General features: G+C 34.7%; 1 protein-coding gene and 1 pseudogene across 3 annotated transcripts; both read left to right on the plus strand.

Annotated features, from left to right (window-relative positions):
- Positions 1-670: 670 nt before the first annotated feature.
- LOC18010430 lies at positions 671-5,593 on the plus strand (annotated as a pseudogene).
- A 5,341-nt stretch (positions 5,594-10,934) lies between these two features.
- LOC18010584 (probable LRR receptor-like serine/threonine-protein kinase At1g51820) lies at positions 10,935-15,322 on the plus strand. 3 transcript variants are annotated; one of them, XM_006392928.2, is made up of 13 exons: positions 10,953-11,025; positions 11,154-11,679; positions 12,052-12,533; positions 12,633-12,777; positions 12,861-12,932; positions 13,026-13,097; positions 13,190-13,261; positions 13,422-13,594; positions 13,687-13,934; positions 14,029-14,155; positions 14,245-14,310; positions 14,398-14,587; positions 14,671-15,322. In XM_006392928.2, the coding sequence occupies exons 1-13, from the start codon at positions 10,953-10,955 to the stop codon at positions 15,077-15,079; spliced, it is 2,655 nt and encodes an 884-aa protein (XP_006392990.1). In that variant the 3' UTR covers positions 15,080-15,322. The 3 variants fall into 3 exon arrangements, with proteins under 3 accessions (XP_024006272.1, XP_006392990.1, XP_024006273.1); XM_024150504.1 differs by having other exon boundaries at positions 10,935-11,025; positions 14,245-14,587; XM_024150505.1 differs by lacking the exon at positions 10,953-11,025 and having other exon boundaries at positions 11,285-11,679; positions 12,052-12,180; positions 12,276-12,533; positions 14,245-14,587.
- Positions 15,323-15,581: the final 259 nt, after the last annotated feature.

A 15,581-nucleotide genomic window follows, 5' to 3' on the forward strand; every position in this document is an offset into this window, starting at 1 on the left:
AATTCTAAAAGTTAGATATTAATTTAGATAACTAAATTTTTTTAAAATATAGGTTATATCTATAGTCTATAGATATTAATTTAAATATACTTCCTTAAATATATGTTAGATTTAATTTAACATGTGAAATTTAAATAAGATTTTCAGAATAACACATATGATTAACAAATATTTTATAATTTTTTTAATCATATTCTATCAGATTAAAATTTCACATATTAAAAATAGATAAATATTAATATTATATAATAATTTGATGGGACAAGTTAAGTTTTTTTTTTATAATTATGGTCTTATACAGGTTAGGTTATCAAAGCAATATTAGGAGAAAATTATTTCAAAATTAGTAAATATTTATATTATAAAGAAATATAAATGGACGGGTTAGAATTATGGTTTCATAATCATGATCTTTTTCGAATTAATAAAATGAGCGAGTTAGAAATATATTTTTATAATAACGATCATTTTTTGATTAATAAAATCACCGGATTAAAAATTATATTTTTTTATTATGGTGGTCATAATAATACTGAAAAGATATAAAAAAAATTATATTTAAACACAAATTTTTTTATATCACTTATTAAAAAATTATATTTATAAAGAAAACATAAATTAGATTACAAATTTTGATTAAAACAAAATTCCTGTTTAAATACACGGAATAAAATCTAGTTAAATTTAAATTAAAACTCTTATTTAGTTATCCAGAACAACTAGAGGGTTTTTGACGTCTACTGACGCCAAAATTACAGAATGTCCTTTCGAGTTGACTTAGTCAACCATTTTGTGGTTCTATCTTCTAAAAGATAAGGACAACAAGAGACTTTTCGACCGAAAAACCACTCGTGTCATTTTCTCTCAATTAATCTTATTTAATACATTAATGACAGACTGACTTAGTCCTTTTGAGAAGTGGCTCATATAATCAGAATTAAACTCATATGCATAGCTTGCTATCTTAAAAAAAAAAGATCGCTCCTTCGCACAGTAAGGAAAAAATGGAGATACATTGTGTGTTCATTGCCACTTTTATGCTGATACTTCATCTTGTTCAAGCTCAAGATCCAACCGGTACGTACAAAATTGTTTTTTTTTTTTTGCTAAAATGTACAAAATTTGTTGTTTTAATTTATTCATGTGTGTTCTTCAACGGTTTCTTAGATTATGAGATGTGTATATATTTTCCATCTATTATTCATTAGGATTCATCAACGTGGATTGCGGTTTACCCCCTCGTGAGTCTCCTTACAACGCACTCCCAACCGGTTTAGAATATACATCAGATGCCGGTTTAGTTAACAGTGGGAGACTCAGTAGAATCGCCAAGGGATTTGAACCGGACTACACTAAGCCAAATCTGACATTGAGATACTTTCCCGACGGAGTACGAAACTGCTACAATTTCAACGTGACCCGTGACACCAACTATCTGATCAAGGCCACGTTCGTATATGGAAACTACGATGGTCTTAATGTAGATCCGAACTTCGATCTTTACTTGGGTCCGAATTTATGGACAACGGTAAGCAGTAGTGAAACTGTTGAGGAGATCATTCATTTGACGAAATCCAATTCGTTACAGGTCTGCCTTGTTAAGAAGGAAACAACTATACCTTTTATTAATATCTTGGAGCTACGACCATTGAGGAAAAATATGTACTTTATTCAAAGCGGCTCACTCAAGTTCTTATTCAGGGCGTATTTTAGTGACTCAGGTCGTACTATACGGTAATATTTATTCAAAATTATCTTGTAAAAGTTAAAATTTATCTTTTAATACTAGATTAGATTCTGCGTGCAGACAAATTATAAATATTTAGATTTTAAATTGACAACTAGTATAATTAGAATTAAATTAAAATTCTTGTTTTGTTATCCAGAAACTATATTTTAATTCGTAATTATATTTTTTAAATTAATCCATATCACCCATAAATAATTCTCTTAAATGAATGAGTGGGTTTGAAAAATAAAATTTTAAATCTTATACAACTTAATAAAATGAATATATATATATATACTTTAGAAACATAGTATCTTCTGAATTTATTGTTCTAACATGTTAGAAAAATTATGTTTTAATATAATAATCCAGATTAAAAGTTTACACCTCTGAATTGCTGTCATAAAAGAATTAGCGAGAATTGTTCTTATATAATTTTAGTAGTTTACATTTTATCAATATATTTTTTTTTTCTCGTTCTTTACATTTTTTGATTTTACTAGTTTTCATTCTTTTCAAAACACAATTTCTTTTTCATTTCTTATTTAAAAATAAATAACTATTAATAACATTGACATATATCACAATTTAAACACTCCAACTTTATATAATAAGAGATATTAGTGTGTTTTCTTTCAAATGAGAACTTCAATCTTTATTTTTTAATATTGAAATTCTTTTATTATTCTGAAACGCAAAAAGAAAAAAAAAACACACACACAGAGACACAAAAACAGTAGAAAAATATTATATTAGTAATATGGTCCAAAACAAATTGTGCCAGGTATCCGGATGATATCTATGATCGTGAATGGAATACACTCTTCCTTGAGAAATCATGGGCACAAGTAACGACGACTCTGAATGTAAATGCTACTAGTGAATATGAATTACCGCAAGCTGTAATGTCAACGGGCGCAACACCTCTAAACGATAAAGAGACATTGAACGTTACATGGACCGTAAAGTCTCCTACTACAATGCTTTACACCTACGTGCACTTTACAGAGCTTCAGACTCTAAGGGCCAATGATACGAGGGAATTTAGTGTGACGCTGAATGAAAAAAATTCATATGGACCTTACAGTCCTATACCGCTAAAGACCAAAACCGAACTCGTCAAAATGCCTGATCAATGCGATGGAGGGACATGTCTTTTGCAGCTTTTGAAGACGTCGAAATCAACTCTTCCGCCTCTACTTAATGCTATCGAGGCTTACGCGGTGATTGATTTCCCGCAAATGGACACAAATGAAGATGACGGTATGTTGATTTGACATTCTTGATCTTATCTACAAGATAAATGTTTTACGTGCTTGATATCATCAAGCTTTACAATCGTAGTTGCTGGTATCAAGAATGTTCAAGATGCTTATGGATTGAGTAAAATCTCTTGGCAAGGAGATCCATGTGTCTCCAAACAGTTTTTGTGGGAGGGTCTAAACTGCATTAACTCGGATATGTCTAGTCCACCAACAATCACTTACTTGTAAGATAAATCATTCAGTAATTTTTCTTTATTTGTTAAATCATACCAATTTTGAACTAGATATCTCACAGTTTTTTTGCTTCAGAGACTTATCTGCTAGTGGATTAAGCGGAATCATCACGCATGCCATTCAAAATCTTACTCACCTGGAAATATTGTAAGTATATCTCCACGGCTGACATAGCCGAAAATTGTTTAACCATTGGAAATGAATAATGTTTGATGAATTAGTTCACCTTTGTTAATGGTAGGGACTTGTCAAATAACAATTTGACTGGAGAAGTACCTGAATTTCTAGCTGATATAAAATCACTCCATGTCATGTAAGTTTTCATGAGACACTAGAATATTGTTTACTCTTGGCATTTTCCTGAACATGTTTGTTTATGTTTTAACTATTTGTCTACTCCAACAGAGTCTTAAGTGGTAATAATCTCAGCGGCTCGGTTCCTCCCTCACTTCTTCAGAAGAAAGGATTGATGCTACAGTAAGCTATATTTTCTTTCTTTCCGATCCATTTGTTCTCACGCCAATTGATGTATTTGGTATCTTTAACAACACTCACATTCTGCAGTGTCGACAACAATCCCAATCTTCTTTGCACAACTCGTTCATGTGTGAAAAAAGGACATACGAAAAAGAGTATCATTGTACCAGTGGTTGCATCAATTGCTTCATTAGCTGTTCTTATAGGTGCATTCGTCCTGTTCATTGTTCTCAGAAAGAAAAAGGCATCAAAAGTTGAAGGTATTAATAAATAAGCTCAAGAGTAATATCAAAACATGAATACTCATCAAATTAACTTAACCAAATTTGGCCTTGTAACCTTAGGGCCACAAACATCGTATATGCAAGCATCAAATGGTAGACCATCTCAACCGGCAATAATGACAAAGAATAGAAGGTTTAATTACTCAGAAGTTGTGACGATGACAAATAACTTTCAAAGAGTCCTTGGTAAAGGAGGATTTGGAATCGTTTACCATGGTTTTGTGAACGGTACAGAACAAGTAGCTGTTAAGAAGCTCTCCCATTCCTCATCTCAAGGATATAAACAATTTAAAGCTGAGGTAAATTCTCACATTCGCACTATCTCGAACGAAAACATCAATGATTCAATTATTTTTAGAAACTTGAAATTGTGTTTTCTGGCTTGGTGTTTAGGTAGAACTTCTTCTTAGAATTCATCACAAGAATTTGGTCTGTCTTGTTGGGTATTGCGACGAGGGACAGAACTTGGCTCTTATCTATGAATACATGGCCAATGGAGACTTGAAAGAACATATATCAGGTAAGCAGACAAACATGACGCGGCTGTATTGTTGTAGTTTTATCTTGATATCATAAGAGTTTGACATCTGTGTCTCCATTTATAACATAGGGACACGTAACAGATTTATTTTAAACTGGGGAACTAGACTAAAAATAGTCATCGAGTCTGCGCAAGGTCTGTGTATAGATTATCCCTGTTATTTTTCTTATATTCTTATTCTTTGCTTTTCATTTGATTGAACATGTTGGATTTTTTGGCATAGGACTTGAGTATTTGCATAATGGTTGCAAACCACCAATGGTTCATAGAGACGTCAAAACCACAAATATATTGCTGAATGAACACTTTGAGGCCAAACTTGCTGATTTTGGGCTTTCGAGGTCATTTCCGATTGGTGAAACTCATGTGTCAACAGTTGTTGCTGGAACTCCAGGATATCTCGATCCCGAGTAAGTATAAATGATTTTGAAATATTTTCTATTTTCTATATTGAGAAAGAAAATTGATAAAATCTATCCTCTAATTCATTTTTTCCAGATACTACAGAACAAATTGGTTGACAGAGAAGAGTGATGTCTATAGTTTCGGGATTGTATTGTTGGAGATCATCACAAACCGAAGCGTGATAGACCAAACCCGTGAAAAGCCACATATAGCAGAATGGGTGGGGTTAATGCTTACGAAAGGAGACATCACAAGCATTATGGATCCAAGTCTAAATGGAGACTATATGATTCTGGTTCTGTTTGGAAAGTTGTTGAACTAGCAATGTCTTGTCTAAATCCTTCTTCAACGAGAAGACCTACCATGTCTCAAGTTGTTATTGCATTAAACGATTGCCTAGCATCTGAAAATTCAAGGGCAGGAGCGAGTAGGGACATGGAATCAAAGAGTTCCATAGAAGTGAGCTTAACATTTGGTACTGACGTGAGGCCAACGGCTTGGTAGATTACATGAAAAATTATCATGGGTACCACGGAAATTTTTGTTTATATGTTTACATATTTTACGTGAACAAATATCATGCTGTAATATATTCCTAATCATTTGGATCAATGATCTTATGGATTATCAAAGTAGAATAAAAACATGATCAGTATTATTTTCATTGAGATATAAATGTTTAAATGACATTGAAGCTGTTATTTCTAAAAGTGATTAAAACAATAACACAATGTTATATGTATTATGCGTCCCATCTTAATAATTTTGGCAAAATATGTAACATGAATGTGATATTTTTATAAAAATAATTTTTAAACAGTAAATGTATTAATTAAAATGAAACAAAAATTAGAATGCAAAATAAATTTAGTTTGTTGGACCAAAAAATTAGGGCTTCGTGAAGTTGTGATTGTTTTTGAGTCTCTTAAAGAAATATGTAATATTTTATAATACAACATAAATTTAGTTTGTTGGAACAAAAAAAGGTTTCATGTGATCGTTTTTTTAATTTCTTAAAGAAAAACAAAACATTGCTGTTTTGTTTTTATTTTGTTTATAATTTTAGGTTTTAATAGATTATTATTAGCTTATTTTTGTTAATCACATAGATGTAGAAATGGACATTACTTATTTATATATATGGATAGTAGATCAATGGGTTTACTTTTATACAATTATATATGTGAAGATATGGGCTTTGGATCAATATTATTCACTTGGACCAGAAATTTGAGATAAAGCCATAAAGCCCAATCTATTGTTAAGTTTACAAGACGTCATTCCATTACAAGATCGGCTACGGTTTTTTCTTTATTATAAGAAGCCGTGAGTTTGAAGCCAAACCCTAACATAAGAGGAGTCAAAGAGCCGTGAGTACAAAGCTAAGATACAGAGGGAGAGAGAGCAATTGAGAGAAGAGAGAAGAGGGAATCCAAGAGAGCACCAAAAGAAGTTTGAGTCTTCTTTGTGTTGTGATTCAAATCTTCTCTTCTATTGTTCTAATCTGTGACTTGTACTTGAACACAAAGAGAACGTCGGTTAGTGCGTTTGTGTAATCTTTGATTGATAGTGAAAGTTGTGGGAGACGGTTCCCACCCCAGACGTAGCGGTTCGAGGCCGTGAACTGGGTGACCAAACTTTTGTGTTATTTAAGTTTCTAATCATCTAATAGATCCTAAGATCTAAGCACTCAGGAGAAGTTAAAAAACCTTACAAGTGGTATCAGAGCATCCAGGTTTGGTTGTGAGTGCTTAAGGATTAGATTAGAAACTCAATGATGACGACACAAAAGATGGAGGTGAGCATGTTCGACGGATCAGGTGATTTTGTGATCTGGAAGAAAAGGATGCTCGCGTACTTAACCGTTCAAGGTTTGAAAGATGTTCTTACGGAACCGACATCCAAAGACGTGGATGAAAAAGATCCAGAGGCAATAAAGAAAAAGAGCAAAGATGAAGCTTCCAGACTGGAGCGAGATGAAAAGGCTTTGAATCTTATTTTCATGTGTGTTGGAGATCATGTCTTAAGGAAACTAGACAAGTGCGTAACTGCAGCTCAAGCGTGGGCTACTCTTGAGAGGCTTTACATGGCAAAGACTTTGCCTAATCGAGTCCATTCTCAGCTTAAGGTGTATTCTTTTAAAATGCAGGATTCAAGATCAATTGATCAGAATATAGATGACTTCTTGAAGCTGATTGCAGATTTAAGCAACCTCAACATTGAGATACCAGAAGAAGTTCAAGCAATACTGCTACTCAACTCTCTTCCCCCTAGATATGATTCTTTAAAAGATACTCTTAAGTATAGTAGGGAAGCTATTGAGTTGGAGGAAATAGCTAGTGCTGCAAAATCTAAGGAGAGAGAGCTGGCTGAAAATGAAAAGCTTTCAAGATCAGATGGAGAAGGGTTATATGTTGAGGCTAGAGGCAGATCAGAAAAGAGGTCAGAGAATGGAAGAGGAAGGTCTAAGAGTAGAGGAAAGAAAAACAACAAAGGTTGCTTTGTTTGTGGAGATGAAGGACATTGGAAACGGGATTGTCCTCATAGAAAGAAACCTGCAGACTCTGCAAATGTTGCAACAGATTCAAAAGAACCAATGGTGTTAAGTGTCAGTTCGCAAGATACTAAGAAAGAATGGATTATGGACTCGGGATGTTCATACCATAGTACATCAGACAAAGAAGTCTTATTTGACTTCAAGGAGTTTGATGGTGGTAAAGTTCTGATGGCTAATAACACTCATTGTGACATCAAAGGAATGGGAAGGATTCAAATTCAGAACCCAGATGGTTCTGTAGTGATACTCAAGGATGTGAAATACATACCAGAGGTGAGTAGGAATCTTATTTCTTATGGGATGTTAGAAAAATCAGGTTGCAGGTATGAAGGAGGTAACTTCAAGGTTCAGTTCTACAAAGGCAAGAAGAAGGTAATATCTGGAAAATACCAAGGTGGTTTGTATTATCTTCAAGGCACAGTTTCTAAAGTTGACGTGAACATGCCAAAAGCTGAGGTAGAAGTGAAAAAGAAGAAGTTAAAGAAGGTGACATTCAGTGAGAATCTGATTCAAGGACCTACTCCATATCGTTTTGAAACAAGAGATTTATTAGATGAAGGTGGAGACTCTTCTTCATCAGAAGAATCTAAAAAGGTGGCTGAAATTAAGTCTAAGAAAGTTTCAAGGGATTTGCAAGAAATCAGAAGCTTTAATGAAAATCTGAGCATGGAGTTTAAGGAGAATGGCGTGGGAAAGGTTTCAGAGATTTTGGAAACGGGTACCTTCGGAGGTAAAGCTAAAGGAGATTTAGTTTTACCTACAGTTCACACAAGTAAAAGTCCAGCAGAGTTTGTAAGTGAAGCAGTACCTGAACAGAAAGCTCAGGTGTGCTGCGATCCTCTCAACATAGTCTAAGGTTGGTACAGCTCCAGGTAACTCCATATTATTGGCATGGTACTCTCGCAGGAAGAACACAGAAACGGTCGGTTTTGGAAATGTTCTTATGTCGATAATTAATGGATTAGAGGAGTTACCTGTAGTCATCTGAAATCATGGTGAGGAGACTTTGATACCAGGTGGAGCTGTTGGGAGATTCAAGGGAAGACAAGTTAGCTGTGTTTTTCATGAATCTGGGAAGCAAGTCGAGAGTACAAGATTCAGGTTAAGGGACTTACCTGAGGTAATCTAAGTAGCTGAAGAACATGGGCTGTTCATCGGAAGGAGCTGCAAAGAAGATGAAATTGAAACTGATTAGTTTCAGGTGGAATAGCTGGAAGTGATTCATGAAGAGGTTGATTCAAAGCTCAGTGCACATGAGATGAATCAACAGGTCGACAAAGATGAATCAAGTTTTCTGGAGAAGCTACAAAGTATGAAATTAGAAGATTTCATAGTGTCTCAGAAATATCAGTTGATACAGAGACAAGCAAAGATAGATGGTTCAGGTCAAGAGGGTTACCTGGAATCATCGGAACAATGAACAAGATGAAGTGGTTTAGTTGCTACGAGGTTGTTCATCAGTGAAGCTGCGTAATGAACCGGTCGAAATTTTTCCAGAATTTCGTGAATTGGGAATCTCAGAAAGGGTCAATTTCAAATCATCACAGAGAGGAGATGAAGAGGAAATTGAGAATACCTGAGATTACAGAAGATTATTGCGACAGAAGAATTGCAGGAGATGTATTTTTTGGGTCTCAGAAAAATTTGCATTTGAAAATCACTATCGGGAAGAAATCAAAGGAATTTAGGGCTCGGCGTCCTCAGTGGGAAGGAAGAAAGCATCGGCGGCCACTAGAAGGTACCTTGACGGAGATAAAGAACTCGCCGGAGTTGCAGATCGCGTTTTGCATTCAGTGAAGGAGAAACTTCGATCTCGTCATCGGGAAAACGGAAAGGCCGCAGAGAATTTGCAAGCGTGAGGGCGGTTCAGAGACGACATAGGAGAATGGTGAAGATGGCTTAACGGTGATCGGAGATTACAGCCAATGTCGGGAAAGCAAGTTTTTTCTTTTGTCGTCAAAAGGGATCGTGAAAGGAAGGTGATGGAGTGATGGACTTAAGCAAACCAAAGCCCAAGGTGGAGATTGTGAAGATATGGGCTTTGGATCAATATTATTCACTTGGACCAGAAATTTGAGATAAAGCCATAAAGCCCAATCTATTGTTAAGTTTACAAGACGTCATTCCATTACAAGATCGGCTACGGTTTTTTCTTTATTATAAGAAGCCGTGAGTTTGAAGCCAAACCCTAACACAAGAGGAGTCAAAGAGCCGTGAGTACAAAGCTAAGATACAGAGGGAGAGAGAGCAATTGAGAGAAGAGAGAAGAGGGAATCCAAGAGAGCACCAAAAGAAGTTTGAGTCTTCTTTGTGTTGTGATTCAAATCTTCTCTTCTATTGTTCTAATCTGTGACTTGTACTTGAACACAAAGAGAACGTCGGTTAGTGCGTTTGTGTAATCTTTGATTGATAGTGAAAGTTGTGGGAGACGGTTCCCACCCCAGACGTAGCGGTTCGAGGCCGTGAACTGGGTGACCAAACTTTTGTGTTATTTAAGTTTCTAATCATCTAATAGATCCTAAGATCTAAGCACTCAGGAGAAGTTAAAAAACCTTACAATATAAATATAAATAAATGATAAATTGTTTGATCAAACTTGAAAATATACAATAATAAATTTTTAATTAAAATTTTGGGTCACCCTATGGGTCAGAGCTGGGATTGTAGATAATGGAAAACCCGACCCTCCAAAATAATTATTTAATCTTCAAATAATTCACAAACTATTTTACTAACCTTCTGAAAATTTAGAAAATTCAATTTATCAAAACATTGTAAATGTTGAGAAATGATTTTTGGTTAATAATAATCCGTTTTTAACAGTTGAAAAATATTTTAGGAATAACATATTTTTCAAACCTCATAATACAAATAATATTGTGTTATTTTGTTTCAAACAATTATGAAAATTGCTCGAAGCATTTGGGGATATGATATGAAGTACAGAAAATTTGGTTCCAAAAATATTACTTTTTATTAATAAAAAATAAATGAATCTGAGCAGAATATCGGTCGGAGGAAATAAACAGAGGCTGTTTTGCTTCTTCCGAAACACCTATGGGTCCAAAAAGTCAGCAGTAAAAACTTCGAGTAGCTGGATAATTGGTACTTGTTTTCCACGTCTACGGTCTACTAAAGCCAAAATTCCAGCGTGTTCGTTTGGGTTGCCTTATTCAACGGTTTTTAGGTTCTAACTTCTAGTTAGGGCTGGGCAAGGTAAGGACATGTACACGACAGAGTTTTCGACCAAAAAAGACACTCTTGTCATGTTCTCTCAACATGCTTTACCGAATCATTTTGCACCGTGAAAAGATTATCCTCAATTAATTTTATTTGACTGATTAATGTGAGACTTATAAGGAGTTGACTTGACTTAGACCTTTTGAGAATATATTGGCTTATATAATCAGATACTCATATGCAAGATATCTCATAAATAAAAAGAAAAAGAAGATCGAAAATGGAGAGACATTGTGTGTTCCTTGCCATTTTTATGCTGATACTTCATCTTGTTCAAGCTAATGATCCAACCGGTACGTACAAAATTGTTGTTTCAATCAATACACGAATGTGTATTCTTCAAAACGGTTTCTTAAATTATAAGATATATATTTTTCATCTTTTATGTCATTAGGATTTTTTTTTTTTAATATGTCATTAGGATTCATCAACGTGGATTGCGGTTTACTCCCTAATGAGCCTCCTTACACTGCACACTCAATCAATTTAGAATATACATCAGATGCCGGTTTAGTTAACAGTGGGAAAACCGGTATAATCGCCAAGGAGTTTGAATCGAGATACTCTAAGCCGAGTTTGACATTGAGATACTTTCCAGACGGACTACGAAACTGCTACAACCTAAATGTGACCCGCGGCACCAACTATCTGATCAGGGCCACATTCGTATATGGAAATTACGATGGTCTTAATATCAATCCGAACTTCGACCTTTACATGGGTCCAAATTTATGGACAACGGTGAGTACTAGTAAAACTGCTAAGGAGATCATCCATGTGACGAAATCCAATTCGTTACAGGTCTGCCTTGTTAAGACGGGTGAGACTATACCTTTTATTAATATCTTGGAACTACGACCACTGAGAAAAAATGCGTACGTCACTCAAAGTGGCTCATTGAATTTGTTCTCCAGGAGGTATCTTAGCAACTCAAGTCGTACTATAAGGTAAGAAACCTATGCATTTATGTTTATATTTGAAAAATGTGCATTTTCTTCAAATAAGACAAACAATATTGAATCTTTAATTTTTTTTTGTCCAACCATTTCTTATATTAATCTTAATCCAGCCCACTCAAATTGAATCTTTAATTTTTTTTAAAAAAATTGTATACTGTAAGCGCGAGAGCCAAACTGAAACTAAAAACACCGTTTGCATTTTGAGTTTTTTTGGCTTATTATCAAATTTTATTCTTTAAAAATAAAACATATATTACTTGTCAATCCAAATTAAAACATATATTACTTGCATTTGAAACGATCCAAATTAAGCCGTAAGTTAGATTGGTATTAATGTGGTGTGATATAATATTGTAACAGGCACCCATCTGATGTCTATGATCGTATATGGGACCCATTGTTCGTGAAGAACTTATGGAAACAAGTAACGACGACTCTGGATGTAAATGTTAATAACGAATATGAATTACCAAAAGGTGTAATGGCAACGTGCGTAACGCCCCTAAACGCTAACGCGACATTAAACATTAACTGGATTTTAAAGCCTCCTACTACAAAGTTTTACTCCTACATGCACTTTGCAGAGCTTCAGACTCTAAAAGCCAACGATACAAGGGAATTCGATGTAACACTCAATGGAAAACTTTCATATGGAAAGTACAGTCCTAAGCCGCTAAAATCCATAACCATATTCGACGTAATGCCACACCAGTGCGACAGGTCAGGGGAATGTCTTTTGGAGCTTTTGAAGACATCGAATTCAACTCTTCCACCTCTACTTAATGCTATCGAAGTTTACACTGTGATTGATTTCCCGCAAATGGAGACAAATGAAGATGACGGTATGTTGATTGTCTTAATTATAAATTCTTTATCTTACCTACAAATGTTTTTGCGCTTTGTGTGTGGATTGTTGATATCATCAAGCTTTACAATCGTAGTTGCTGGTATCAAGAATGTTCAAGATGCTTATGGATTGAATAAAACCACTTGGCAAGGAGATCCATGTGTCCCCAAACAGTTTTTGTGGGACGGTCTAAACTGCGATAACTCCGATATTTCTACTCCACCGATAATCACTTCATTGTAAGATGAATCATTCAATAATATTTCTCTCTATTAAATCATGTCGATTTTTGAACTAGATATCTCACAGTTTCTTTCTCCAGAGACTTATCTGCAAGTGAATTAACCGGGATCATCACGCATGCCATTCAAAATCTTACTCACTTACAAAAACTGTAAGTATATGACCAAGCCTAAAAGTCTAAAACTTGTTTAGCCTTTTGAAATTAATCGTGTTTGATGTGATATTTCACCTTTGTTAATGGTAGGGACTTGTCAAATAACAATTTGTCTGGAGAAGTACCTGAATTTCTAGCTGACATAAAATCACTCTTGGTCATGTAAGTTTTTCATGAGACACTACAGATTGTTTACTCTTGGCATTCTCCTGAACATGTTTGTTTATGTTTTAACTATATGTCTACTCCAACAGAGACTTAAGAGGTAATAATCTCAGTGGCTCGGTTCCTCCCTCACTTCTTCAGAAGAAAGGATTGATGCTACAGTAAGCTATATATATATTTTTTTTTTCTAATTGTTATCACGCCAATTGATGTATTTGGTATCATTAACACTCAAATTCTCGACAACAATCCCCATCTTCTTTGCACTACTGATTCAGATAATGTACTATTTGGTATATTAACAACACTCACTTTTTGCAGTGTTGAAGGAAACCCTCATCTTCTTTGCACAACTGGTTCATGTGTGAACAAAGGACATAAGAAAAAGAGTACCATTGTACCAGTGGTTGCATCAATTGCATCAATAGCTGTTCTTATAGGTGCACTCGTCCTGTTCCTTGTTCTCAGAAAGAAAAAGGCATCAAAAGTAGAAGGTATTAATAAATAAACCCGAGAATAATATCACCACATACATAAATATCAAACTTAAGTAAGTCTGGCTAAATTTTTTGCTTTCTAATCTTAGGGCCACCACCATCATATATGCAAGCGTCAGATGGTAGAACTCCTAGATCATATGAACCAGCAACAATGACAAAGAATAAAAGGTTTACTTACTCGGAAATTATGACGATGACAAATAACTTCCAAAGAGTCCTTGGTAAAGGAGGTTTTGGAACCGTTTACCATGGTTTTGTGAACGGTACAGAACAAGTAGCTGTTAAGATGCTCTCGCATTCATCATCTCAAGGATATAAACAATTCAAAGCTGAGGTAAATTCTCAATTTCATCACTATCTCTACGAAAACATCAACGATTCAACTATTTTTAAGAACTTGAACTTATGTATTCTGGCTTGTTGTTTAGGTAGAACTTCTTCTTAGAGTTCATCACAAGAACTTGGTTGGTCTTGTTGGGTATTGCGACGAAGGAGAGAACGTGGCTCTAATCTATGAATACATGGCCAATGGAGATTTGAAAGAACATATGTCAGGTAAGAAGACAAACATGACCCGAATGTATTGTTGTAGATTTCTGGTTATAGCATAAGACATTGATATCTATCTCTCATTTAAAACACAGGAATAAGAAACCGATTTATTTCCAATTGGGGAACTAGACTAAAAATAGTCATCGACTCTGCACAAGGTTGGTTTACAGATTGTCCCTATCATTTTTCTTATCTTTGTTTCTTTGCTTATCATTTGATTAAACATGTCGGATTTTGTGGCATAGGACTTGAGTATTTGCATAATGGATGCAAACCACAAATGGTTCATAGGGACGTCAAAACCACAAATATATTGTTAAATGAACACTTTGAGGCCAAACTTGCTGATTTTGGCCTTTCGAGGTCATTTCCCACTGGAGGTGAAACTCATGTGTCAACAGCTGTTGCTGGAACTCCAGGATATCTCGATCCCGAGTAAGTATAATCGCTTGATAGATTCTCCATTTTCTATTATTGGAAAGAAAAATGATATATCTATGCTTCAATTCATTCTCCAGATACTACAGAACAAACTGGTTGACAGAGAAGAGTGATGTATATAGTTTTGGGATTGTATTATTGGAGATCATCACAAACCGACGGGTGATCGACCAAAGTCGTGAAAAGTCACATATAGCAGAATGGGTGGGGCTAATGCTTACTAAAGGAGACATCACAAGCATTATGGATCCAAGTCTAAATGGAGATTATGATTCAGGTTCTGTGTGGAAAGCTGTTGAACTAGCAATGTCTTGTCTGAACCCATCTTCAACGAGAAGACCTACCATGTCTCAAGTTGTTATTGAATTAAACGATTGTCTAGCATCTGAAAATTCAAGAGGAGGAGCGAGTAGGGACATGGACTCAAAGAGTTCCATAGAAGTGAGTTTGACATTTGGTACCGACGTGAACCCAACGGCTCGGTAGATTACATGAAGAATTATCATGCGGTACAACATAAATATTTGTTATATGTATCTTTTTACGGAACTATCTTCAATTCGCGTTGTTAGTGAGTTATGAACTTTTATCATCGATATATGTAAATAAAGTTCAAAGTCTCTTTTTTTGTGTGTTTTGAAATGTTTCAGTTTAGAATCAGTGCATTTGATGTTTGACAAATAATGTTTTACTCTTGACCTTGATTAGTATTGGAAAGCCAATTTGCAATGAGATATTACGAAGTGAAGATGAAAATAAATCTTATCGTATTATTATGTTATTGTAACAGACCAATCCGTGACGAACCGGACTGTCACCTTCGGTTCTAAACCGATTTACTATATTTACTAGATAAACATATTTCTGAATAATACTTTTATTCAATTAATAAAAATCAAATTTTGCAACTAAAATTTATAATTTAAATTTAAAAAAAACGAAGCAAATTACGAAAAAATCTTAACAAGAAATACTGAAATTAAAATAA

Source organism: Eutrema salsugineum, unplaced genomic scaffold, assembly GCF_000478725.1.
Source record: "Eutrema salsugineum unplaced genomic scaffold, Eutsalg1_0 scaffold_7, whole genome shotgun sequence".
Classification (NCBI taxonomy): domain Eukaryota; kingdom Viridiplantae; phylum Streptophyta; class Magnoliopsida; order Brassicales; family Brassicaceae; genus Eutrema; species Eutrema salsugineum.

Coding starts and splice junctions, on each gene's coding strand:
- LOC18010584 (XM_024150504.1), top strand. CDS start 10,953: ATGGAGAGACATTGTGTGTTCCTTGCCATTTTTATGCTGATACTTCAT. Junction 11,680..12,051: donor AACTCAAGTCGTACTATAAG/GTAAGAAACCTA, acceptor ATATTGTAACAG/GCACCCATCTGATGTCTATG. Junction 12,933..13,025: donor CTTACTCACTTACAAAAACT/GTAAGTATATGA, acceptor TGTTAATGGTAG/GGACTTGTCAAATAACAATT.